Raw genomic sequence first — 26,694 nt, forward strand, 5'->3', positions numbered from 1 at the left:
GATGTACTGTGGAGACCTCACGGCCCACGTGTTGAGCAATTCGGCGGTACGTCCACCCGGCCTCCCGCATGCCCACTATACGCCCTCGCTCAAAGTCCGTCAACTGCACATACGGTTCACGTCCACGCTGTCGCGGCATGCTACCAGTGTTAAAGACTGCGATGGAGCTCCGTATGCCACGGCAAACTGGCTGACACTGACGGCGGCGGTGCACAAATGCTGCGCAGCTAGCGCCATTCGACGGCCAACACCGCGGTTCCTGGCGTGTCCGCTGTGCCGTGCGTGTGATCATTGCTTGTACAGCCCTCTCGCAGTGTCCGGAGCAAGTATGGTGGGTCTGACACACCGGTGTCAATGTGTTCTTTTTTCCATTTCCAGGAGTGTATCTTTTAAAGTACAAGGTTAAATAATATGGATGAAATGTGTCACATCATACCCAGTCCATACTTCCACTTCCTTTGATATTTTGCTTTTGCTTTCGTCTCCGTTATACACACTTTAACCAGATTGATTAATTTCTCAGATACTCTAAACTCTGAGGATACTGCAGAGGCTCACTTTATTTATACCATCCAAAGCTTCTGGAAAATATACGAATGTGGCGAATACTGGTTTGTTAAATTCCCAATAGTTTTCCCATACCTATCTACAAGTTAAAATTTGGTCAATTGTAGATTTTCCTGATCCGAAACCTTGGTAATTCCTTACTATTTCCACAGAGTAGGTCTTAAGTTTTTCCAGTACTGTCAAGAGTAAGACATTGAAGCTGGTATTCAGCAGTGAGATCCCTCTGTAGTTATTACAGTCGCTTTTGCTTTTATTCTTATGGATTGGTACAATGACAGATAGCTTACATTCAGTTAGTATCTCTTCCTTCTTCCATGTCAACTCTTTATGGGGTCTTCATCTCGCACCTTGATCATATCTGACGTTATCTGATTTTCTCCTGGTGGCTTCCTCTTCTTCAGACTATTTGTTGCCTTAAAGCAATTTAACGTAATTTTTTACTACACCAAAGTAATACTTCACCAATTACCTTCTTATCAAAGCAGCGTCCCATCCCCCTTCATAGCTGCCAACATAGACAAGAGCTTGTCAGTAGGCCTAATTATGACAGATATGGAGGCGTGGCCGGGATTCTCCCCCCGAAATATTTTAGAAATTAGAAGCCTGATTTAGACCTTTAACAGCTGTACCTCAGCTTCATTCTGACCGTAAAGAAAGATTTTCCAGGAATAAAAACAACTGTAAAAACAACAGGAATAACAACAACACAACGCCCGCGCGCGCGCGTGTTGTTGTGTGTGTCTGTGTGTTTTTGTATTCACTCAAGACGTCAGGAAATAGCTCATTCAACTTTACAACTGATGAAAAAGACAACTTCAGTTTTTAAGAATTCATCATGTAGTGGATATTTTTCTTTGCTGTAACTATATGAATTCACGGAAAAGCTTTTAATATCTTCGTAAAATTTTATAATAACTGATTTTTCAAAACTTGTATGACGAGATGAAGCTCTAGTGTCTCCATCAATAACAACACTTTTTTCCATTTTCTGATGTTTATTTTTCTGAAAGCTCATTTCCTACAGACAACCGGAAGTAGATATCGGTAGTGCAGAAGGTTTGCAAATCTCAATCAAATAAGGTATTTCAGGTGCTGTGAAGTTTATTGATTACTGGTTCTTCTTTCTGATGGAATACACTTACGTAAATAACGAAAGAGTGTTATGGAAGTAAGGAGATATAGATTAGTAACTGGATCATGTAGAACATGGTGTACTCAAGGGAGATTTGTTTATATTTTTTGAAGATTCCTCATTGAAAAATTTTATCAGCGGCTCCCACTCTGCAGTTATTCATTTTATTGACAGGAGCAAAGAGAGCCATCTTTTACAAATGCAATGCAGTATTTTGTGTGGTATACCGCCATACATATTTTGACCAAGTTTAAAAATAGACTGTCTTTCTGAACTTTTTTGGAGATAGTTGTAAAGGTCCATTGCATATTCTTCAACATGAAAATATTTTAAGCTTTACACACCTGCTTGTGCAGCTCTATGAAGCAAGTGGCAGGAAGGAATAAGTTCTTTTTCTTATGTGTATTTGGACTTTCTTCGAAAGAAACGACAACTCCTTTTATATGCCCCACCTTTGTATTAGCATTACCGATATCACATGCGAACGAAATGAAATTTTTTCTGGGGGATTCTATCTCTTAGCAGCTATTCACACAAGAGTGGACCTAGTTAGAAGAACGGTAACATGTTACAGACGAATGCCATAAACCTTGTGACGCCACGTGGTTCGTGTCTTTCAAGCTGACATGTGCAGAACGAAAAATTTTCGCCACTGAGCACAACCTACCTTAGTAAGCTGTAGTGACGAAATTATTCGAAGACAGGTTTACGTCGTACTCAGGAAGGAAATCATTACATTTTACGAGTAGTAGCATATGGTCAGCGAAATATAAACATTACCTTTCCCAATTTTTGTCAACCATCAAATTATAAAATGTCTATTTCTGCCATTTTTAGTATCTTCCTGTAACTCTGTGATTAAGATGATAAACCTGCAACAATTACGGGGAATCCATAATACACTCCTGGAAATTGAAATAAGAACACCGTGAATTCATTGTCCCAGGAAGGGGAAACTTTATTGACACATTCCTGGGGTCAGATACATCACATGATCACACTGACAGAACCACAGGCACATAGACACAGGCAACAGAGCATGCACAATGTCGGCACTAGTACAGTGTATATCCACCTTTCGCAGCAATGCAGGCTGCTATTCTCCCATGGAGACGATCGTAGAGATACTGGATGTAGTCCTGTGGAACGGCTTGCCATGCCATTTCCACCTGGCGCCTCAGTTGGACCAGCGTTCGTGCTGGACGTGCAGACCGCGTGAGACGACGCTTCATCATGTCCCAAACATGCTCAATGGGGGACAGATCCGCAGATCTTGCTGGCCAGGGTAGTTGACTTACACCTTCTAGAGCACGTTCGGTGGCACGGGATACATGCGAACGTGCATTGTCCTGTTGGAACAGCAAGGTCCCTTGCCGGTCTAGGAATGGTAGAACGATGGGTTTGATGACGGTTTGGATGTACCGTGCACTATTCAGTGTCCCCTCGACGATCACCAGTGGTGTACGGCCAGTGTAGGAGATCGCTCCCCACACCATGATGCCGGGTGTTGGCACTGTGTGCCTCGGTCGTATGCAGTCCTGATTGTGGCGCTCACCTGCACGGCGCCAAACACGCATACGACCATCATTGGCACCAAGGCAGAAGTGACTCTCATCGCTGAAGACGACACATCTCCATTCGTCCCTCCATTCACGCCTGTCGCGACACCACTGGAGGCGGGCTGCACAATGTTGGGGCGTGAGCGGAAGACGGCCTAACGGTGTGCGGGACCGTAGCCCAGCTTCATGGAGACGGTTGCGAATGGTCCTCGCCAATACCCCAGGAGCAACAGTGTCCCTAATTTGCTGGGAAGTGGCGGTGCGGTCCCCTACGGCACTGCATAGGATCCTACGGTCTTGGCGTGCATCCGTGCGTCGCTGCAGTCCGGTCCCAGGTCGACGGGCACGTGCACCTTCCGCCGACCACTGGCGACAACATCGATGTACTGTGGAGACCTCACGGCCCACGTGTTGAGCAATTCGGCGGTACGTCCACCCGGCCTCCCGCATGCCCACTATACGCCCTCGCTCAAAGTCCGTCAACTGCACATACGGTTCACGTCCACGCTGTCGCGGCATGCTACCAGTGTTAAAGACTGCGATGGAGCTCCGTATCCCACGGCAAACTGGCTGACACTGACGGCGGCGGTGCACAAATGCTGCGCAGCTAGCGCCATTCGACGGCCAACACCACGGTTCCTGGTGTGTCCGCTGTGCCGTGCGTGTGATCATTGCTTGTACAGCCCTCTCGCAGTGTCCGGAGCAAGTATGGTGGGTCTGACACACCGGTGTCAATGTGTTTTTTTTTCCATTTCCAGGAGTGTAGTTTCCTGCCATGCTACTTAATACAGCATCAGTACTTACATGTTTCTGGAAGCCATCTTATGAAACGATAAAGGTGCTGTTCATATTTTCAGACTACACTTCCTTAAAATCTTTTATCACTAAACCGTCATTTCAAGACCTCTTTACGATGTATATTACCACCTCGAATTAATCATTCTTGATAGCTCATTCCCTATGAACACTATGACATCATATCATAGATGACCAAACGTCCCATTCTCAACGGGGCTGCCCTTTTTTTTCGTTGTGTGTCCCGTTGTACCGATAATTTTTTAACTGGATGCCAAATGTATTGCTTTTCCGTAGACCCTTTCTTGTCAAGAAATTTAACCTTCTTATTTAGTTCTCTCTGGGTTTTTATTTGTTTTATAAGTCAGTTTTGTTCCATACATTTTTCATACTTTCTTACTTTGATTCAGGCCCAACTTTAATCTTCAAGGGAAGAAGGAAGAAGTTTTCATGACCCTCGAAGCTTAACGAGAGCGAAGTAGACGAGTAGACGTTAACAGATGAACGAAGAGGACACGTTCCACTATCTGGTTCAGTTCTGGCAACCATGGCGCAAGATTCGCATAATTTTCTTTTTTCTGTGTAGAAATTGCGAAAGCTCGTTATAGGGACATTAATGCTCAAATATTGTGCTTATTTGTAGTAATGAATATGAATTAGCTACACAACGTTAGCTCTAATAGATTGGCAGTAGCTGCAGGCGGCTCGGCCTTTCGATTTTTACCAAGTACCAATAAAAAGGAGAGAACAATTTTTAACAATGGACGCACGGTGAGCTTGCGCTAGTGCATTCTATTGTTTGTTGTTCGCTTTGTTCGAGTCACGCATGCGTGTGGTTCTATGTCCCCATGTTTCTGTGTATAAAATTAGAAAGGAAGGGAAGGGGAGGGATTATTGATATCAGTGTGTCAGGACTTTGTGAGTCATCAGCGGCAATGAGTTAAAATGTATGCCAGACCATGATTTGAATCCGAGACCTCCTGCTTACTAGACAGTTGTGTTAACCACTGAGCCACCCAGACATGGTGTTTATAGCAAGTGTGTGGACTATCTCGGCATGTCTCTCAGCCATCCTGCATTCCCACGTATCTGCAGTCCCTGTCCGTGCCCTCCATATGGCTGCTTAGAGTTTCCCGCAGGATGTCAGACATAATTGTGCATCTCCACTGTATGTGGTGGATACATTGCCCATTGAGGCGAATCAGTTATGTGAATGTGTGGTATCTGTTCTTTCAGACACGTCTGAAAAACCAGATACCATGGACATGTCCGAAAAAACAGATACCATGCATTCATATGAAAAATAAATGTATATTTACATGTGTAAATGTTAGTTTTCAGTTGCCTCATTAAAGCAGTGCTGACATACATGAAGTACATTTTCTTTGTAATTAGTATCCCATTTTTTCTTTCTATTTTTCAGGAATAATCAGTTTTTTTTTTTGTTTAATTTTTTATGTATAAAATCTTGTCACCTTGTCATATCATTCACTACAATCTGTAGCAATGTAACTACCGAAGCTTCCTTATGGTTGACACTACACTGAAGCTGCACAAGTAATTATGAGCATCATTAAATACTTGTCTCTTCCATCAGTAGATGCAAGTTTTCAGTAATCCAAACACTCTGGACAAATTTGCAGACACTCTGCTGTGCCTGTCAACTGACTATATCAGTTTCATGCCAAATTAACAGCTGTTTCACAGTCTCTTTACATGATTCATTTCAAAAAAATAATAACTTTCTTGAAACAGTGCATAGAAAATACAATTGACATGCATTTAGGATACACAGAAAAATCGTCCATAGTGGAGCACAGTATCAAAGAAGCATTTTGAAAACTCTGAAGTGCGGTATCACATCAGTATTCTTGGAATTGATCATCAAGGAAGCAACAGAAACGAAAGTGCATGAAGATCTGGTTAACCTGGAAGGCAGTTTACAACTCAATGCCACCTGATACGAACTGACTGCAAAAATCCAGTCAGACCGTGCCATGGTGAGAGCCCTAGCAACTTACAGGGCTGAATGATGTCCACAAGACTTGAAGCAGTGCCATCCCCAGCAAACACCTCTCCCTCTCACCCGCCACCACAACACCATCACCTGGGGACTACATTGTAGATTGCATGTTATTGGTCTCGACAGCACTCCAACTTAAACTGGAAATACCATCTAGCAGATCTGCTAAAACATTTAGATCACTTAATTTTGTCATAAGAATGATTGCCAACTTTGGGAATACGGAAGTCAGCTAACGTGTTTTGCATATTTTCATTCATTGATGTCTTACGACGTAATATTCTGGGGTGACTCCCTGCTTAGGAAAATGCATTCATTGCAGAAAAGAAAGTAATTAGCATTACAGTATGTGTGGAATTCACACATGTATATGATATCAGTTTGATTCCGTATTTCTGGATTTCCGGAAGCCTTTTGACACTGTAGGCCAATGACAAAAGTGGCTTGTAGTGAAATTGCGTGCTTATGGAAAATCGTCTCAGTTATGTGACTTGACAAAAGACGGCTAGAGCTAACCATGAATGCCTGCAACATTCGCTGATATGATCATGTTAGTGCTTCATACTCCAAGCTAGGGTGGCTGCGGCCGGACAAATTGCGTGACTACCACACTCTATGTCTACTTCACAGACTCCTCGTCGCGCAAGCACCCCAGTACCTTGCTTCAGAGATTAAAAACCTGTCATGCCATCATAATCGAAACACGAGGTCACTCTTATTTGGTATCCTAACTGTGCCCACTCACAAAACAAAAACTTTTGCAAACTCCTTCTCAGTTGCCGCTGTCCGCCTCTGGAACAAACTGCCCCTTACCTTGCACTAAATTCAATCTCCTGCTGCTTTTAAGAAGAAGTTGAAGCATTTCCTACTATCATCCTCATAAAGTTCTCCACAAAATTAATGTACCAGGCCAATCCTCTCATATGTCAAATAGCAAAGCTAGCGTCTCCTATCTTGCTCCTGAGATGCCCTCCTCTTCATCTATCTCTATTAGCCAGGCAATCTTCTTTTCCTTTATATTTCCTTAATTATGTTTCATCATGTCTATTCTTCTCCTCCCTTCACCATGAGTCTCCTTCATACTCCCTGCTGCCAGCACTCCTATCTAAAATTTGTCTCTTCAATAATGTCTAATTATAACAGTACTTATGATCTACGAATATAAACTCTAAATGTATGTATTTTTCCAGGTATACCTTTCTAATTGTTTATTTCACTTTTTGTACTAGATGTAGTTTAACATGCCTACCAAAACGTATGAATGTAAAATAAGTAGAATGCCTTGTTAGATGTAAGAGAGGGCCTGATGGCCCTAATCTTGCCAGGTTAAATAAATCAATAAATAAAATAAATAAATAAATAAAAAGTATTCATAGTATCTCTTTCAGCCAATGTGAGTATGAACCACAGTCTCACAGTACATTTATTCGCTTATGATATTCCCTTTCAACACTGCATCTGAGTTTAAGAGTGAAAGAGGTGTTCACAAATGCAATAAGAGAATGAAGATAGAAGTGTTTTCAAATGCAGACTAAAGAAGCTGCTCCTTAATAATTTCTCCTGCAACAGACAAACTCTAGAATAGAAAATTAGTGACACATGCAGGATAAAAGCTGTAAACAGCCAGTATATAGCTCTATAAATATATTTCATTAAAAAATGTGTTCTATGTTTAGCACTGTTTGCATAAGTTAATTCCAAGGACAACAATTTCTTTAATTTGAGTCCTTCCTTATGAATTTTGCTGATGATGTGAGCTGAGTAAATTCCTCAATGAGTAGTGACATGCCAATAAGTTTCTTACTTGCCATCTTATGGAGAAATGTCAGGATATACTGTGCTTCTGGTATCTATGCAGATGGCAGAAAATATTAAGACTTCTGCTGACCATGAGACTGAACGCTGCCTCATGGTGGCGTGGGTACATGTCATGGTAAACAACATATATTAGCAGAACCGAGACAAATGGGAAACTGTTCTAGCAATGATATGAGCCACAAACACAGAAATCAACTTGTAATACCAGCACTTTAAGTCATTTGTAATTTTCAAACAATGGAAAATCCAGGATGGAATGCAACAATATTATGAGAAGGAAAGTTGCTACTCACCATACAGTGGAGACACAACAAAGACACTCGTAATTACAGTTTTCAGCCATTAAGACCTCCCCCCCCCCCCCCCCCCCAACACTCACACACGACTGCAATCTCAGGCAACTGAAACCACATGCAATGTATAATTGTGAGAGTCTTTTTGTTGTGCATATCTATGACTCAGCATCTCCACTGTCTGGTGAGTGCAACTTTCCTTCTCAAATATTTGTAATTTTCAGTCATTTACAGATTATGTTTGCATGTATTTTGTGGATTTTTGTTACTATTTACATTTATTTCTGATTTTTTTGCCAAATATGAACCATTTCTATACGTGTCATCTAATCTGTGAAAATACTGTATGGTTACTAGTCCATGTACAGAGTCAATAGCAGTGTAACAATAAGGTAGGAAAAGCTGGAGGGAAGTCCATGTGTGTTGTGGAGGCAAAAGCGCACCAGTGAAGAAGGTGGAAGGCACGTGGAGAGTGCACCAATTGAGACAAAATGCCAGTCAGTAGCCTCAATAGTGAACACATCTTGTATTGTATACAAGGCTAAAATCTACACAACTATATGAAATTATTGCCTCATATAGTTCTTAGTTCCAATAGTAAAAATCTAAAATATTTAAAAAATGCTCCATGGTATTTGCTAATCACAGGTAGAACCACATGCGAGCCTTGCAAGTGCTGAGGCAGAAACCACGTAACATTTGACAATATCCACACACCACTTTGCACCATCACCACCAGGCAATGTACTCTTTTCCTTAGCATTGTAAACCAATTGGGCCAGTATTTACTCTGTGTTCTCTGACCTGGGGCAAATTATGGCCAAACACCTGGAAACAGGAATCTCAGAAAGTGCAAATGTGGTCAGCTGTTTGCATGCTACTGTTGCGAGCATCTGTGGAAAGTGGCTGAAGGACAGTGAACTCAAACATAAGAGACAATACATTGGACATCCATGCCTCACTACAGAGCATGACAGTGAAATGCTTGCCCACACCATAAAGCATGATAGGTAGTGACCTGTGGCAGATATGACGACAGAGTACAGTGCTGGTGCAGGCAGAGGTATTTGGAGCACACCATTAGGGCTCCACAACAGATAACCATTGTGTGTTCCCATGTTTACTCAACAACATTGTAAATTACAACTGCAGTGGCAATGGGATGATTGAGATTGCCCCATGGATCAATGGAAATATCACCTGGTCAGATGAATGGTGTTTCTTGTTGGAACAGGTTGGTAGTCACCTCTGGATATGCTGTCATCCAGGCTTATGGCTGCCTGAAACATGCATCACGCTATCTTTGGTGGTGGCAGTATTACACTATGATGGACATTCATCTGATCTTCTGTGGGACGTGTGATATTAATTGAAGATACCATAACAGCTGTGGACTACATGAACACTGTTGCGAATCACCTGTATTCCTTCATCCTTGATGTCTTCTGCAATGGCAGTACCATCTTCTAGGAAAATAACAGTTTGTTAGTTCCCTCGTCCATAGATCAAATTCATGATAAACATTACAATATTATGAAAAGGAAAGTTCTACTCATCATATAGCGGAGATGCTGAGCTGCAGATAGGCACAACAAAAAGACTGTCACAAACAATGCTTTTGGCCAGTAAGGACATCGTCAAAAATAGGCTACACACACACACACACACACACACACACACACACACAGACATATGACTGCAGTCTCAGGCAACTGAGGCCACACACTAACTGTCCATCATGGTCCAACAGTCAATTTGCCACAGAACAGGCATGCATTTCTTTAACTTCTGATTGTTGTATAAATGCATTATGTATAAAGATGCTGTTTTTCATATTTTGACCAAGTCAAGTATAGAAATTTGTGAGATACTAAAGGGGTACATGGCCAACAGTAGCTGTAGATCACTTTTCCTGTCAGATTCCTTCAATAAATTTACATTTTCCCCAAAAGAGGACTTCATAAAATGTCGATGATTAGGAATATGCAGAATAAGTTTAATTTTTAAGTTGTTACAGCAGTAATCACGTGTATTGCAATTGTACCTGAACTAAGGTGCTTCGTATACTAGGCCATGGGTTTTCCAGTTAAGGTTCTGGTCTATACGGTGTCCTAAAAACTAAACACTTTTCACTTATTGCGTTTCATTGTTTGAAAATCTATTTTTATAGCTTGTGGAGTTCTGTGAATGGTATTTTCTGAGTGTTGTCAAAATGAAATGATGATCCATTTGCCTTGAACTGCCTGTTGATGTTTCTGATATATCACTAGTTACCTTTTCAGTATGGGAACTTGTGCTACATTTCAAATCTGTACATGAGTCATCTGAAAAAGGACAAAATTGGCATCTTCTGCAACTGCATTAGGGTAATAATTTATGGGTATTAGACACAACAGAGAACTCAGAACACAGCCTTATGGTACACCCTTTCTGATTGCTTCAAATTGTGTCATTTTGTGACTTGGAACTGACAAACTTTGTTTTTGCCATTCAGGCAAGGAAAAATCCATAAATTTGCTGTGTCCACTGATTGATAATATTTTAACATTTGCAGGTGGATATCATGATTCATACAATTAAAGCCGTGGCAAAAAATGTTCCCAATTTATGATTTATTTATTCCAGTATATAATCTGTCAAAGTAAATATAACTTGTTCAGCTGTCAGTCCTTTTTGAAATCCAAATGTTTCATGCTAAGTATGTTTTCCTATGCCAATTATATATAACATCTATTGTACATCGTAATCTCGAAAATGGTTGAAAATACTGCCACTAATGATATGGGTTAGCAATTCTTCACAAACCTTTTGACTCCTTTTTTGTGAAATGACATGACAGTGGCATTTGTAAACTATGGAAGGTATCACTGTTACCCTACATACATAACTCAAATAACTAAATTTGGCTCAGCAATATTTCATTATTTTACTACAGATGTCATTATAGAAAATTTATTTTTAATAGATCTGATTACACTGTAAACTTATTTCAGAGATGAATTTGAATGTAATCCTTTACTTGTTGTGCTAGGTTTTGTTTAGGATATGACGGGGTATCTAGCAGAATACTGAAGTATTGTTCTATGTATGTTAGCCCAGTTCTCAGCCATATCTGTAACTTTTCCTTTAGGAGTGGTCGGTTTCCTGACCGATTAAAGTACTCGGTAGTGAAGCCACTTTATAAAAAGGGAGACATTGATAATGTTGACAATTTTAGACCTATTTCTATGCCATCAGTGTTTGCTAAAGTTATCGAGAAGGTTGTATATACAAGGTTACTGGAGCATTTAAATTCACATAATTTGCTGTCAAATGTTCAGTTTGGTTTTAGAAATGGTTTAACAACTGAAAATGCTATATTCTCTTTTCTCTGTGAGGTATTGGACGGATAAAATAGAAGGTTCCGAACGCTAGGTGTTTTCTTTGATTTAACGAAGGCTTTTGACTGTGTTGACCACAAAATATTACTGCAGAAGTTGGACCATTATGGAGTAAGGGGAGTAGCTTACAATTGGTTCGCCTCTTACTTTAAGAACAGAAAGCAGAGGGTAATTCTCCGCAATATTTAGAGTGGTAGTGATGTTCAGTCCCAATGGGGCACTGTTAAGTGGGGCATTCCGCAAGGGTCGGTGCTGGGGCCACTGCTGTTTCTTATTTATATAAATGATATGCCTTCTAGTATTACAGGTGATTCAAAAACATTTCTGTTTGCTGATGACACCAGCTTGATAGTGAAGGATCTTGTGTGTAATATTGAAACAGTAACAAATAATGTAGTTCATGAAATAAGTTCATGGCTTGTGGAAAATAATTTGATGCTAAATCACAATAAGACTCAGTTTTTACAGTTTCTAACTCACAATTCAACAAGAACTGATATTTTGATCAGACAGAATGGGCATATTATAAGCGAGACGGAACAGTTCAAATTCCTAGGCGTTCGGATAGATGGTAAGCTGTTGTGGAAAGCCCATGTCCAGGATCTTGTTCAGAAGCTAAATGCTGCTTTATTTACCATTAGAACAGTGTCTGAAATAAGTGACACTTCAACATGAAAAGTAGTCTACTTCGCATATTTTCATACGCTTATGTCGTATGGTATTATTTTTTGGGGTAATTCTTCTGATTCAAAAAGGGTATTTTTGGCTCAAAAACGGGCTGTTCGAGCTATATGTGGTGTAAGTTCGAGAACCTCTTGTCGACCCCTATTCAAAAATCTGGGAATTCTGACATTGCCCTCACAGTATATATTTTCTTTAATGTCGTTTGTTGTTAGCAATATTAGCCTATTCCCAAGAGTTAGCAGCTTTCACTCAGTTAATACTAGGCAGAAATCAAATCTGCATGTAGAATGCACTTCCTTGACTCTTGTGCAGAAAGGAGTGCAGTATTCTGCTGCATCCATTTTCAATAAACTACCACAAGAACTCAAAAATCTTAGCAGTAGCCCAAACTCTTTTAAGCCTAAACTGAAGAGTTTCCTCATGGCTCACTCCTTCTATTCTGTCGAGGAGCTCCTGGAAGAGCTAAAAAATTAAGCAAATTCCAGTGTTACATTGTTGATTTCTTCATTTAAACTTACGACTTGTCACCTGAATATGTTTTTTTTATATTTCATTTTATCTGTTTCTAATATCGTGTTATAATTTCATGTATTGACTCGTTCCATGAACATGGAGACTTCTCCTTAATTTGGTCCCACGGAACAATAAATAAATAAATAAATAAATAAATAAAGGAACTGTTGGATATTTACTAAGGAAGTGTTCAAACCTAAATTTTCTGTTGCTGACGGAAAAAAATTATTGCGAGTTTCTGCAGTTTTTTGGCTATCTTTCAGCAGTTCATTGTTTATGAGAGTTGCCCAGAAAGTAATGCACAGCATTTTTTTTCTCCAACAATTCTTTATTGAACATAATGAGAAATACACACACACAAAAGAATGGAGTTTCATATACACACCCTATTTTTCCACGTAATCTTCATCCCATTCTGTGGCCTTCCTCCAGTACAAAACAAGGGCATATATGGCCTGTCAGTACCAATCCATGCCCTGGTGGCAGAGCCAGTGCTTCACTGTGTGCATCACCTCCTCATCATCCTCAAAATGTCTTCCACGAATGACATCCTTTAATGGCCCAAACAAGTGGAAGTCTGAGGGGGCTAGGTCAGTGTGTAGGATGGATGGGGTAACAGTGTCCAAACCTGTTTTGGGTGTGTTCAGCAGTCCTCAGACTTACATGGGCTGAGCATTATTGTGTTGCAGCAAAACATCTCCTGGTTGGCTGTGGTGCCAAAGTCGCTGGAAGTGGGTCTTGAGTTTTGTTAATGTGTTGACATCTGCTTCTTAATTAATGGTACTGCCTCTTGGTATCACATGAATAAGGATCACACCTTCACAGTCCCAGAACACAGTATCATGACCTTACTGGAAGAAGCAGTTGCTTTGAATATTTTCTTCTGTGGATATTGGGAAAGGAACCAGTTTTGTTTCGGCTCAAAATGGGGAACCCAGGTTTCATCACCTGTCACAGCCTGGACAAGAAGCCTTCCCCATCAGCTTAAAAAAAATGCATCAGATCAAGACAAATGTTTTTATTGTGTGCTTTGTGATCCACCATTAGACACTGCAGGGCCCATCTTGCAAACACTTCTGAGTATCCAAGAGTGCAGATAATTGTATACACACTTCCTTTGCTGATTGATAGATGCAATGCCAACTGCCAAGTCATAATGTGTCTATCTTTGTAAATGACAACATCAGCTTGCTGCAACGTGTCAGGTGTGACAGCCGTGGATGATCTTCCCGTCCACTGCAAATAGTGGAGCTCTGCTGAACCGCCTTTTGATGATCTCACCCTCCTTGCCCAGCGACTAACTGTATTTCTGTCAACAGCAGATGCTCCACAGACTTTGCACAAGAGTTTGTGAATATTCCCACAGTTTCTTTCTCTGCAGTGAGAAATTTAATGACGGAACATTGCTTGTAATGTACATCACTTACAGATGGCATTTTGAAACTGTCCTGGAGCTATGCTGTACTTTGGAAGTGATGGAAACTTGGCACGCTCACTCAGGAGGCTTCAGATAATACATTTGTAATGTTTCACACTCATAGCATTGTTTTTGGGTATAAAATGTGGTGTATTACTTTCTGGGCAACCCCCGTACATTTAACGTAATTTCTTCATTTGTCTTGATTCTTTTTTTTGTGTCTAATTTTTACTATGTTCCAAACATATCATTGCAGAAGGAGCTTGTTTTTGTTGAAAGTACCTACATTTTCATCCTCTGTTGACTTTCTCTAAAATTATACAATGCAGTTTGTAAAGTGTTTCAGTCCTGAAAGCCAGATACAGTCTTCCCTAATTTTGCACGATACTCTGATTCCAATGTTAACCCAGGGTTTAGGGGCATTTGATCTGCTTCCACAAGCAATTTATTGGACAACAGTGTTCAAAGCATCCCATGACTGTTTTACAGAATACATTGTATTTTTCATTGATGCCAGGGTATTATGCATATCTCTCCAGTCTTTATTTTGCAAATTCTTCTTTAATCCCAAAATTTCTCTTTCATTTCTTACCATTGTACTACTACAGTTATTTTTATTTATGTCTTGCACCCTGATATGAAACACCAGAAGTTGACTATCATGGTCTGAGAATGGGAATTACACTGTGAGTCAGGAATTACACTGTGAGTCTGCAGTCTAACTCTCCATTTTCATAGCATCTGAAGATGTCTTGCACAACTAGAAACAAGGTGAAAGGCTGCTTTGCTCATAAATTGTTGAAAGTGATTTGGAAGGGGAGTGGGGAAGGGGGGGGTACCATGAATTCAAAAATCCTGTGAGATACCTAAGGTAGAGTAACTTAGCAGTTAGGTAATTGGTTATTTGCATTGTCCATGGATAATAAGTGTGACCGTCACTATGATATGGAATGAGTCAGTTTGATAATTATACTACATCATGGTGCTAAGTATGGCAGTATGCTGACCATTTACATGACACCCACACACTTACACACACACACACACACACACACACACAGAGAGAGAGAGAGAGAGAGAGAGAGAGAGAAACTGCTACGCAATCAGAAACTCTCCTGCGGAGTAGACGCTACTACACAACGAACACTTCTTTCCTCAGTGATGTGTTACTCACCTGAATATGTTGCCATTCATTGTAAGTGAATGGTAATAGGCAACATAGTCAATTTTTTTACATTTTCACCTCCAAAATCTGATATTATCTGTGACACAAAAGTAGTAGAACTTGATGTTGAAGAAGATCTGTAACATGTGTCTTCCAGTACAGCTTCTTATCAATATAAACATATAATAATTGAGAGTATTTTGTTTCATTTATTGATTTATCCACACACATTATTCATAAAGGCCTTGTGCAGAAGTGAATTGCATGTATTGTGTTTCGAATGAATACAGTGACAGTCCATTTGCAGAGAACCAGTTATTAATTTTCAAGAAAATATTTTTTTTTTTTTTTTGTGTTGAAGTTTCTCCATTAGGCTTGACTGCAACACTTGCGTTGTCAACAGAGAGAACTATTTCTGCTTCTTGTACATATGACAGAAGGTCATGTGTAACAGTAACAGGAAGGGACTCAGTGGTGCATCTTTAATGTGAAAATGATGTCTTATTGTGTACATACCCTGAGTTTCTTAAAGCAACACACAGCATACTTGTAATTAGACAGGATGAAAAACAGTTACCAACAAGATCACTGATGCCATAATATTTGAGCTTCTCTAGGAGAATACCATGAACTGCACAATCAAGGTCTTTTGACATGCTACAGAAAATATCATTAGACAATGCAAACAGAACATGCCAAACTGAAATACTCTTTTTTTATTTTTTGCAGGTCATTGATGAAGGTGAAATTGATCACAGCAACGCTGATGTGGTGAATGAACTTTGTACGCCTTCTGTGTCCTTTGTCACTTCTGTGGCGAAACCAGAGCCAAGAATGAAGAAAATTAAATTGGATCCCATTGCTCGACAGAAAGACCCATTACACATAACCCACTCATTTTCGGAGAGGTCTAGCAGCAAATCAGAGCAAGAAATCCCAACAATTGTTAAAGTGTGGTGTGAAAAACTATTAACTCTGGACCCTCAGCAGAGGATATTTGCTGAGAAAGCAATTAATGATGTGCTTTTTGAGGCTTCCCTTGGTACACTGCATAGACATTCAGTGACAATAAACAGCAGCCCTTTGCTGAGTAGTCCTTCAGCTTCATCACCAAGAAAAACATTCTGTGCTTCATGTTCTGCCTCATTGGCAGTAGGAACTAGAGAGTCCTTTCAAGAGGCTAAGGATACTGAAAAAGACAGTACATCTTAAATATCCAAAGATAATCTGTATCCAACATTGTAATTAGTTTTCTATACTTTTCTGTATCATATTGAAGAAAAATAAAAAAGATGTACAGATTAATATTTAAATGTATACACTGACCTGCTGGTTTGTCTTTCAGTTACATAATAAGATATAACTCAAAATTTTCACATTAAAATATAGTGCGAGATGGATGCCTTACCTTATTGTAATCTTTCAGTACACACTTAAATGACAGAAGTTATGGGATAGTAATATGGATACATACAGATGGCAATAATATCTAAAATACAAGGTATAAAAGAGTAGTGCATTGGCAAAGCTGTTTGTACTCAAGTGATTCATGTGAAAAGGCTTCCAACATGGTTACGGCCACACCACGGGGATTATCAGACTTTGAACCTGGAGTGGTAGTTGGAGGTACATGCGTGGAACGTTCCATTTCAGAAAATGTTATGGAATTCAATATTTGAGATCCACAGTGTCAAGAGTGTGCTGAGAATAGCACATTTCAGGCACTACCTCTCACCATGGGCAATGCAGTTCACTTAATGACCAGAAGCAGCAGTATTTTCTCAGAGTTGTCAGTGCTAACAGACAAGCAACACTGCAAGAAATAACTGTAGAAATCAATGTGGGATGTACGACAAATGTACCCTCTAGGACAGTGCAGTGAAATTTGGCATTAAAGGGCTGTGGCAGCAGACAACCGCCGTGAGTGCCTTTGCTAAATGCGCGACATCACCTGCAGCGTCTCTCCTGGGCTTGTGTCCATATCGGTTGGACCCTAGATAACTGCAAAACTGTGATCTGGTCTGATGAGTCCTGATTTCAGTTGGTAAGAGCTGATGGTAGAGTTTTAATGTGGTGCAGACCCCCTGAAGCCATGGACCCAGTTTTCGACAAGGCAATGTGCAAGCTGGTGGTGGCTCCATAATGGTGAGGACTGTGTTTATATGGGTCACTGACTGGAAATGGTTATGTTCACCTACATAGAGACCAATGGCAGACATTTGTGGACTTCATGTTTCAAAACAATGTGGAATTTTTATGGATGACCATGTGCCATGTCACCGGGCCACGAATGTTCATGATTGATTTGAAGAACATTTTGGACAATTCAAATGAATGATTTGGCACCCAGATCAGCTGACATAAATCCTATCGAACATTTATGGGACATAATCAAGAGGCAGTTACTGCACAAAACCCTGCACCTGCAACACATGCACAATTATGGATAGCGATATATAGTCAACATGGCTCAATATTTCTGCAGACGACTTCCAGTGACTTGTTGAGTTCATGCCATGTCCAGTTGTTGCACTTTTCCAGGCAAAAGGAGGTCCGACATGATATTAGGAGTTATCTCATGACTATTTTCACTTCAGTATGCATTAGTAAAAATTTTACTGCTGTGGGAGGGTGGAGGGAAGGCAGAGGACTACTTAGACCAAAGCACCTAAAAAAGTCCATATAAACATATGCTTGTTGTGGACTTCAGTCTGAAGATTGGTTTGAAGCAGCTGTCCATATTAGTCTACCCTGTGCACCTCTCTACATCTCTTGCAACCTATGTCCTCTTGAATGTGCTTATTTTAGTCAGCCTTGGTTCCATTAATCATACCCCTCACACTTTATTCAGTTACCAAATTAACTATTCCTTGATGGCTCAGCACTTGTCAAATCGACCAACCCCATCTTTTAGTCAAGTTGTGCCATAAATTTATTTTCTCTTAAATTCATATTCAGTTATCTGGATTGTCCGTTGGCATTCTGTCGGCACACCACATTTCAAAAGCTTGTATTCTCTTTTTGCTTGCACTGTTAATCATCCATGTATCACTTCTGTACAATGCTACACTCCAGATGTCTACTTCCAAAAAAGACTTTGTAACACTTTAATTTTTATTTTATGTTAAAGTTTCTCTTCATCATAAACGTTTTTCTTGCTATTGTGTGTCTGCATTTTATATTCTATTGACTTGTGTTCTCCACAAAGCAGAATTCCTCTACCAATTCAAGTATCTCATTTCTTAATTCCCTCAGAATCACCTGATTTAATTTGACTACACTACATTACCCATGCTTTACATTTTCTGATGTTCATCTTATAATCTCTTTTCTACTCGCTAACCATTCTGTTCAACTGATCTCCCAAGTGCTTTTCCATCTCTGATGAATGTACGTCATTGGCAAACTGTAAAGTTTTTATTTATCCTTCCAAATTCTCTTGGTATTCTTTTACTGCTTGCTCAACATAGATTGAATAACACGTGAGACAGGCTACATAAGTGTCTCACTCCCTTGTCAGTTGCTGCCTGCTTTTCGTGCCCCTAGACTCTTATAACTGCATTCTGGTTTCTGTATGTTTTGTAGAGAACCCACCAGGCATATGTTAGAAAAGGCTTTCTTTATTGAGTTACCAATGGAAGAAGAAGTTGTTATGAAGTAATCAAGTCAGAAACCTATGGCACATGTTCAAAATGTCCTCCACTTGTTTTTATATCCGCATAGCCTACATTTGTAAGGTCATGAGTTGTTGCATTCTTTGAGACACCCCTAGATGGTGTTGAATGATTTTGCAGGCTTCCATGATACACTGAGTTATTACAAATTTCATTACAAATATGCACTGCATCAACAAACACAGTGACAGAAAAGAAAATTGCATCCCCAAGAAGGAGTATTGCACATAAGTGAAAACTGGTAGGCATCATCTGAAAGATGATGTCTATTAAAATTTTGCACCAGTCGCACAAGAGTTGTGCCAGTAGTGCCACTATGAGGATATAAATCAAGTTTGTTTTAAATACAAGCTGTAATAGTCACTAGCATTAGTTACCTCTGAGAATGGACAGGGTGAGTAGATGTTGATCAAGAATGCCTGTAAGGGAACAAAGACACTATTATCAGTACCTCACTGAGTTTGAATGATATCATGTACTAGAGCTACAAGAAGTCAGGTGTTCTTTCTGCAGTATTGCAGAAAGTCCTGGCAGGAATGTACCGGTAGCCACTGTACAGGATTGTCTGCAGTAGTGGTCACAAGAATGTACAGTCAGAAGAAGTCTGGGCTCCCAACAGCCACATGTTGCTACAGAGAGGGAAGACCATCACATTCGGTGTATGGATCCAGTGCATCATACTGCATCTGCATCAGCAATTTGAACAGCAGTTGGCACCACAGTGACACAATGAAGTGTAACAAACTGGTTAATTCAAGAACACCTCTCTAGACACACTGTAGCGTGCATTTCACTGACCCCAAACCACTGCCATTTGTGACTTTAGTAGTGGAAAGTGAGAGCTAATTAGAGTGCAGCGTGGATGTCTGTTGTGTTTTCTGATAAAACTTGGTTCTGTCTCGGTGTGGAATGGTTAGGAGGAGGCCAGTTGATGGCATGCAACCAACCTGTCTGCATGCTAGATACACTGGACCTACATCTGGAGTTATAGTCTGAGGTGCAATTTCATAGGACAACAGGAGCACTCTTGGCTATCCCATGCACCATGATCGCACATTTGTACATCAATATGGTGATTTGATCTGTTGTGCTGCCATTCATGGACAGTATTCCAGGGGGGTGTCTTCTAATACTCCAGGGGTGTCTCCTAACAGGATAAAGCTGCAACATGTTCTCCAAAATGTCCACATGTTGCTTAGGCCTGTTCAATCACCAGATCTGTGTCCATTCGAGCACATATGGGACATCATCAGACAAATTGACTTCTGGCACCTGTTCAATACAGTGCATGCACATTTATGTGCTTGCATTCAACATTCTGTCCATTACACTGGTTATTAATGTACCAGCATTTCATATTTTCAATGACTTATCTCACACTAACATTAACCTGTGATCTTCCATCTGTCACATAGACAAATGTATTCTCAAAATTTTACTATTCTACATTAATCAGTGTATTTTAGATGACCCCAATAGTAGTAATTCAAAGTTAATGTGCAGTCATTGCAACTGGTGCTGCCCCATCTATCCATCTGTCATAGTACATATTCATTGCATCTCAAACAGTGTGTTGCTGGAGATCCATCTTCTATAAACCACATGCATCGTCTTATGTGCAGAGGCATATCCTGAGCTTGAAAGTGATAGCATCCAAGAGGATGATCTGTAGGACAGGTGAAGGTACCATAAGGTAGTATTGATGTTACACTTGATAACAAAGCACGACTGAAGAAAAATCAAGATTGTTTCACAGTTTTTGTTGACCTAGAAAAAGCATCTGTCAAAGTAAAGTGGAGCAATGTCTTGAAACACCTCAAAAAGAAAAAGAAGTATAAGCTATTGGCAAAGACAGACAAATACAGAAGTATACATATTCCAAATATACAAGGCAGTGTTTCAGTCTTCCACCTCTTCTGGCGGGCCTTTACATCAAAGAAACAATGAATGACAGAAAAAAAGTTTCAGAAGTGGTATTAAAATTCAAGGCAAAAGGATTTCAATAAGATTTGTTGATGGCATTACTATCTTTCTGTCCTACTCTGTGTAGGTAGAACAAAGTTTATGATCACTTACACTACGGGTTACTGTGGTAGATATTGGCAGAGCTCACAAAGTGAATGGCTAGGCCAAAGCAAAGACCAGAGAGTAGCAGAAGTCATCAAAAGCATGAGTAAAAGAGTCCAGGGAATGACTCAAAGGCAATGTCAGTCACTCTACTATCAATCAACATCTGCATCTACATGGCTACTCTACAAATCACACTTAAGTGCCTGGCAGAGGGTTCATCGAACAACCTTCACATTAATTCTCTATTATTCCACTCTCAAACAGCGCACAGAAAGAAGGAACACCTATATCTTTCTGTGCGAGGTTTAATTTCCCGTATTTTATTCTGATAATCGTTTCTCCCTATGTAGTTGGGCATCAACAAAATATTTTTCACATTCAGAGGAGAAAGTTGGTGATTCAGATTTTTGGAGAACATCCCACTACAATGAAAAACATGATTGTTTTAATTATTTCCATCCCAAATCCTGTATCATGTCAATGACACGCTCTCCCCTATTTGTGTATAATAAAAAATGTGCTGTTCTTCTTTGAACTTTCTCAGCGTACTCTGTTAGTCCTATTTGGTAAGGATCCCACACTGCGCTGCAGCACTCCAAAAGAGGATGAAGAAGCTTAGTGTAAGCAGTCTTTTTAGCATATCTGTTGCATATTCTAAGTATTCTGCCAATAAAACACAGTCTTTGATTCACTTTCCCACAACATTTTCTATGTGTTCTTCCCAGTTTGAGTTGTTTGTAATTGTAATTCTTAGGTACTTAGTTGAATTTATGGCCTTCAGATTTGATTGCTTTATCATGTAACTGAAGTTTAATGGATCCCTTTTAGCACTCATGTGGATGACCTCACACCATTCATTATTTAGGGCCAATTGCCAGTTTTTGCACCATATAGATATCTTATCTAAATCATTTTGCAATTGGTTTTTATCTCCTTCTGATGACTTTACTACACAGTAGACAACATCATATGCAAACAACCTAAGACAGCTATTCAGATTTTCTCCTAGATCATTTAAAAAGATAGGAACAGCAGAAAGTCACAACACTAGTTTGGGAAATACCAAATCATTTCTGTTTTGCTCGACAACTTTCTGTCAGTTACTATGAACTGTGACCTTTTTGCAGTCGCAAAACTAAGATGATATTCCATAAGCACACAATAAGATTACAAGTCATTTGTGAGGTATGGTGTCAAAAGGCTTCTGGAAACCTAGAAATACGGAATCAGTTTGCTTAGCGACAGCACTCAACGCTTCACAACAATGATTTTTTCTAAATCCCTGTTGACTGCAGATCAATAGATCATTCTCTTCAAGGTGATTCATGCTGTATGAATAAATATATGTTTCAAAATCTTGCTGCATATTGACATTAATGATATGGGCCTGTAATTTAGTGGGTTACTCATATTGCCTTTCTTAAATATTGGAGTGATCTGTGCAGCTTTCCAGTCTTTAGGTGCGGATCTTTCATTGAGTGAGTGAGTGTTTGTATATGATTGTTAAGTATCGAGTTACTGCATCAGCATACTCTGAAAGGAACCTGATTGGTAAGCAATCTGGACCGGAAGACTTAATTTTATTAAGTGGTTTATGTTGCTTCACTGCTCTGAGGATACCTATTTCTAAGTTACTCATGTTGGCAATTGTTCTGGATTTGAATTCTGGAATATTTACTTTGAATTCTTTGATGAAGGAATTTTGGAAGGCTGTGTTTAGTAACTCTGCTTTAGTATTCTGTGCTTAGTAATTCCATTGCTCTCACATAGAGAAGGGATTGACTGTGTCTTGTTGCTACCATATTTTACATGTATATACAATGGTGCATATCAAAAGCTTCAGAAAACTGCAAGAAACTTAGGGCAAAATGTGGAGCCACAGTATTTACTGGTATGCTCATGTCAGGGGACAGGCCCATATGACATGCCCACAATGGCAGGGCCCTCCAAGTGATCGGACTGTGACCATGCTACGAAGCCTGAGGTTCTCCTTCAAATTGATACTCAGACTGGGCAAAGAAACCAAATCACTGGTACTGTAGGATTTAAAATCATCCTCTGTGAAGATTTACAGGACCCATTATATCTAATGAATAGTCTGATGATCACAGAATATGGATTGGAAGTAAACTAAAGAAAGTCGAAAGTATTCAACACCACCAAAAAAGTATTGAACAGCACCAGAAATGAGTTTTAGCAACCAATGTGACATCCAATGTAACGTCAAAATTCAGGACCATATATTAGACAAAGTGAAGGAACTCTGTTACCTTGGGCCGGGTGCTGTGGCCGAGCGGTTCTAGGCGCTTCAGTCCGGAATCATGCGGCTGCTACGGTCACTGGTTTGAATCCTGCCTCAGGCATGGATGTGTGTGATGAACTTTACGTAGTTCTAAGTCTAGGGGATGAGTGCTTACAGCCATTTGAACCATTTGTTACCTTGGAACCAAAATAATGCATGATGGGTGAGACAAGGAGAACATTAGAAGTAGATCTAATTTTACTGACCAGTTGCTATTGACCTCTGCCAAGTTCACTTCACGAGCTTTCTGGTTGCCTGACTGCTTGAAAATACACTATTATATTTATCATATGGTATATTTGATCTTACATAACTGATACTTTTACTTCATTTAACAGATCTGAAAGTACTTCGAGTTTGAATGAAACTGGTTATCATTGTATATACCACTGCAACAATAGATTGTGTGGCCATGCAGACCAATCCGTCTTTCTGTTAACATAAAAAAAAACTCACCTTGGCAAGTTCTTCAGAAGTATGGACTGCCCTGAAGTGACATATGATGTTCGTCAGCTAAGAAAAGCAGTAAACAACTAACTAGTAGCACTCCGTGTGCAGATAGAGTGCATAAGAGTTATTTCACTGTCTTATACATGTAAACTGAGTTAATTTCATTAGATCTGACTGTAATTACTAAACAAAGAAAAATCCTTGCATAAAATATGTATTCTTTATTGTCAGTGTGCGTACACAAGTATTGCTACGAAGCTCATCCTAGCAACCATTTCTAGAAACAAAAGTATGGAAATAAGCACAGTTTCTACTAAATCTTTCACAGCAGCTGCACATTCTCTTTCTAGTAACCAGCTTAACATTTGAACTCATGACCTGGTACTGGAAGATCAGTTAAGAACCAGTTTGTAAAAAAACGCATTGTATTTAATGATTTTGATTACTTGCTCAAATCCCATGCAATTCATCATGTTTATGACTGTGAAGTACACTGTTATGACTGTGCAGTTTACCATGTGGGTTTTCAATCTTCACAGAATGGTTAAAGTTTTGGACTGCATGAGCTCACACTATGAGAGATGACCATAAACTCTTCAATACTCATGAGTGAAAATCCTCCCCTGGTACCAACACACATGATAGATCTCTTCTTTAATTTGCCAAATAACACAGTAGTCAATCAGCTTCATATTTCAGTTCACATGACTCGGTACTTCCCCTCAATCCCAGTTTCTGAAGGACCAAATTAAATAAAGTACTGAAAACTGGTTATTTTTCAATTATCATGTTCCTGAACATACTTGACACACATCAGTGTTGCATACTCAAACTTAGTTATTAAGAATTTCAACAAATCATACTTAACATATGTGCCAAATTCACGTCATCATTCACTCAACCAACACAATGAATGAAAATAATGCTATCCAATAGATGAAAAAAATAGTAGCCATTCAAAACTGAATATATTACATAATTTGTAGCTTTTCGATCAAAATGCTGTTCACTCAATTATTTCATGATCAAGTATTTAGTTAGTTTTTCACTGATTTTCACAAAAAATATATATTAGCACAGTAGGAAGTTATTTATTATGGAAAGTTATAAACTCTGCATTTTAGATAATTTTGTGTATTGCAGAAGTTACTTGAGATGACAAAATTAAATTAATACTGTCATTACCTATTATCATTTCAAAAGCTATACAGAGTTTCATACCAACTTGGTTTCTAGAAATGCCTTTAATAAGGCATAGTGATGTATGTAATACATGGCCTCTGTTAAATACTTGCATGCAGCTTGGCTTGATGGGCTGGCTGATTCACGTATGTTACTCTCAGTGTGTGAAAGCATTCTCCTTCTCTAGGATAATGAGTCTGCCAAGAGCTGCTACTTCCCTTACAGCTAACAGAACTTTTCGATTCCTGCATCTGTAAGATACATATTCAAATAATGTGTAGAAATGGCAGCTGATGAGATATGTTATTAACTTCATTTTAAATTGGTAGCGATTCCCAGTTTCATACTTTATATTATCTTCCCCCAGAGTATATAACGTGGGATCCAAACATTAGACAAGCAGGCTAAATGTACATCAAAATTATTTTTGTGTATTGTATTTTGATTCTGTAAATCACAGTTAAGCTAAAATAGATTTTTTAACTATCACAACAAAAACCCATTACTTAGTTAGTTTCATGTTCCATGGATCAATCTGCACAATAAATCATAATGAAGTGGAACAAGTCATTTTACATTCACACTACAAATTAATTTGTAACTATGGCTACTGGTTGAACAGTTATAAGAATTTTTTTAAGTATAAAAGTGTGAGTTAGTCATTTTTACCCACCACATTTTTCACATTACAAGAATAGAAATTCTTCTGCAGAATAGAAGAATTTGTCAGGGAGAAAGATTTTGAGTTTGTTTTCAAGTTTTACTTTGCTGTCTGTCAGACTTTTTATATCTCTGGGTAAGTGATTAAAATTTTTTATTGCAGAGCTGAGCACCACTTCTTGTGTTAAAGACAAACTTAATATGGAGTAGTGAATGTAATTTTTGCTTGTGGTATAGTAATTTTATATATCATTGTTCCTCTTGAATTGCAACAGATTATTTACAACAAATTTCATGAGGGGATAAATATGCTGTGAAGTAGTCGAAATGCCCAGTTCCTTAAAATGATGTCTACAATATTATCGTGAGTGAGCATTCCATATTATCCTTACAGCATGTTTTGTCTTAGAGATGAGTTACCCCAGAATGTTATTACATATGACATTATTGAATGAAAATGTGCAAAATATGTCAACTTACTGATTTGTTTTTTTCCCAAAATTTGCAATGATTCTGAGTGCAAATGTGGCTGAACTAAGTTGTTTAGGTGTTGCAAAATATGCTTTTCCACTTCAATTTCCCATCAATATGGACACCTAAGAATTTTGAAGTCGCCACACAATTTATTGTTTCCTTACCATGTGTTACACTTGTCATTGGTGTTATACCCTAGATGTGCAGAACTGCATATGTTGTGTATTTTTAGAATTGAGGATGTATCTATTCACAGAAAACCACTCAGTGATGCTTTTAAGGACATTGTTTACTATTTCCTCTGTTTCTCTTTGTATGCTTGGACTGATTACAATAGTAGTATCATCTGCAAAACGAACTAATTCTGCTTTTTGTATATTAGACAGAAGATACATTTATGTGTATGAGGAACAATAGTGGACTTAAGATTGAGCTGTGGGGAACCCCATATGTGATTTCTTCCCAGTGAGAATAATGTCCCCAGACCACATTGTTGAATATACAACTTTCTGCATTCTTTCAGATAGCTGGTTGGC

The 26,694-nt window shown here is 39.2% G+C and overlaps 1 protein-coding gene across 2 annotated transcripts in view; it reads left to right on the plus strand.

Annotated features, from left to right (window-relative positions):
- LOC126092072 (uncharacterized) overlaps nucleotides 1-16,632 on the plus strand; it is a 145,233-nt gene extending 128,601 nt beyond the window's left edge. For both annotated transcript variants that reach the window (XM_049907492.1, XM_049907491.1), the window contains exon 2: nucleotides 16,076-16,632. In XM_049907492.1, the coding sequence (XP_049763449.1) occupies nucleotides 16,076-16,558 (483 nt within the window). In that variant the 3' untranslated portion in view covers nucleotides 16,559-16,632. The remainder of the gene's footprint in view (nucleotides 1-16,075) is intronic.
- Nucleotides 16,633-26,694: the final 10,062 nt, after the last annotated feature.

Source organism: Schistocerca cancellata, chromosome 7 (genome assembly GCF_023864275.1).
Source record: "Schistocerca cancellata isolate TAMUIC-IGC-003103 chromosome 7, iqSchCanc2.1, whole genome shotgun sequence".
In the NCBI taxonomy this organism is placed as follows: domain Eukaryota; kingdom Metazoa; phylum Arthropoda; class Insecta; order Orthoptera; family Acrididae; genus Schistocerca; species Schistocerca cancellata.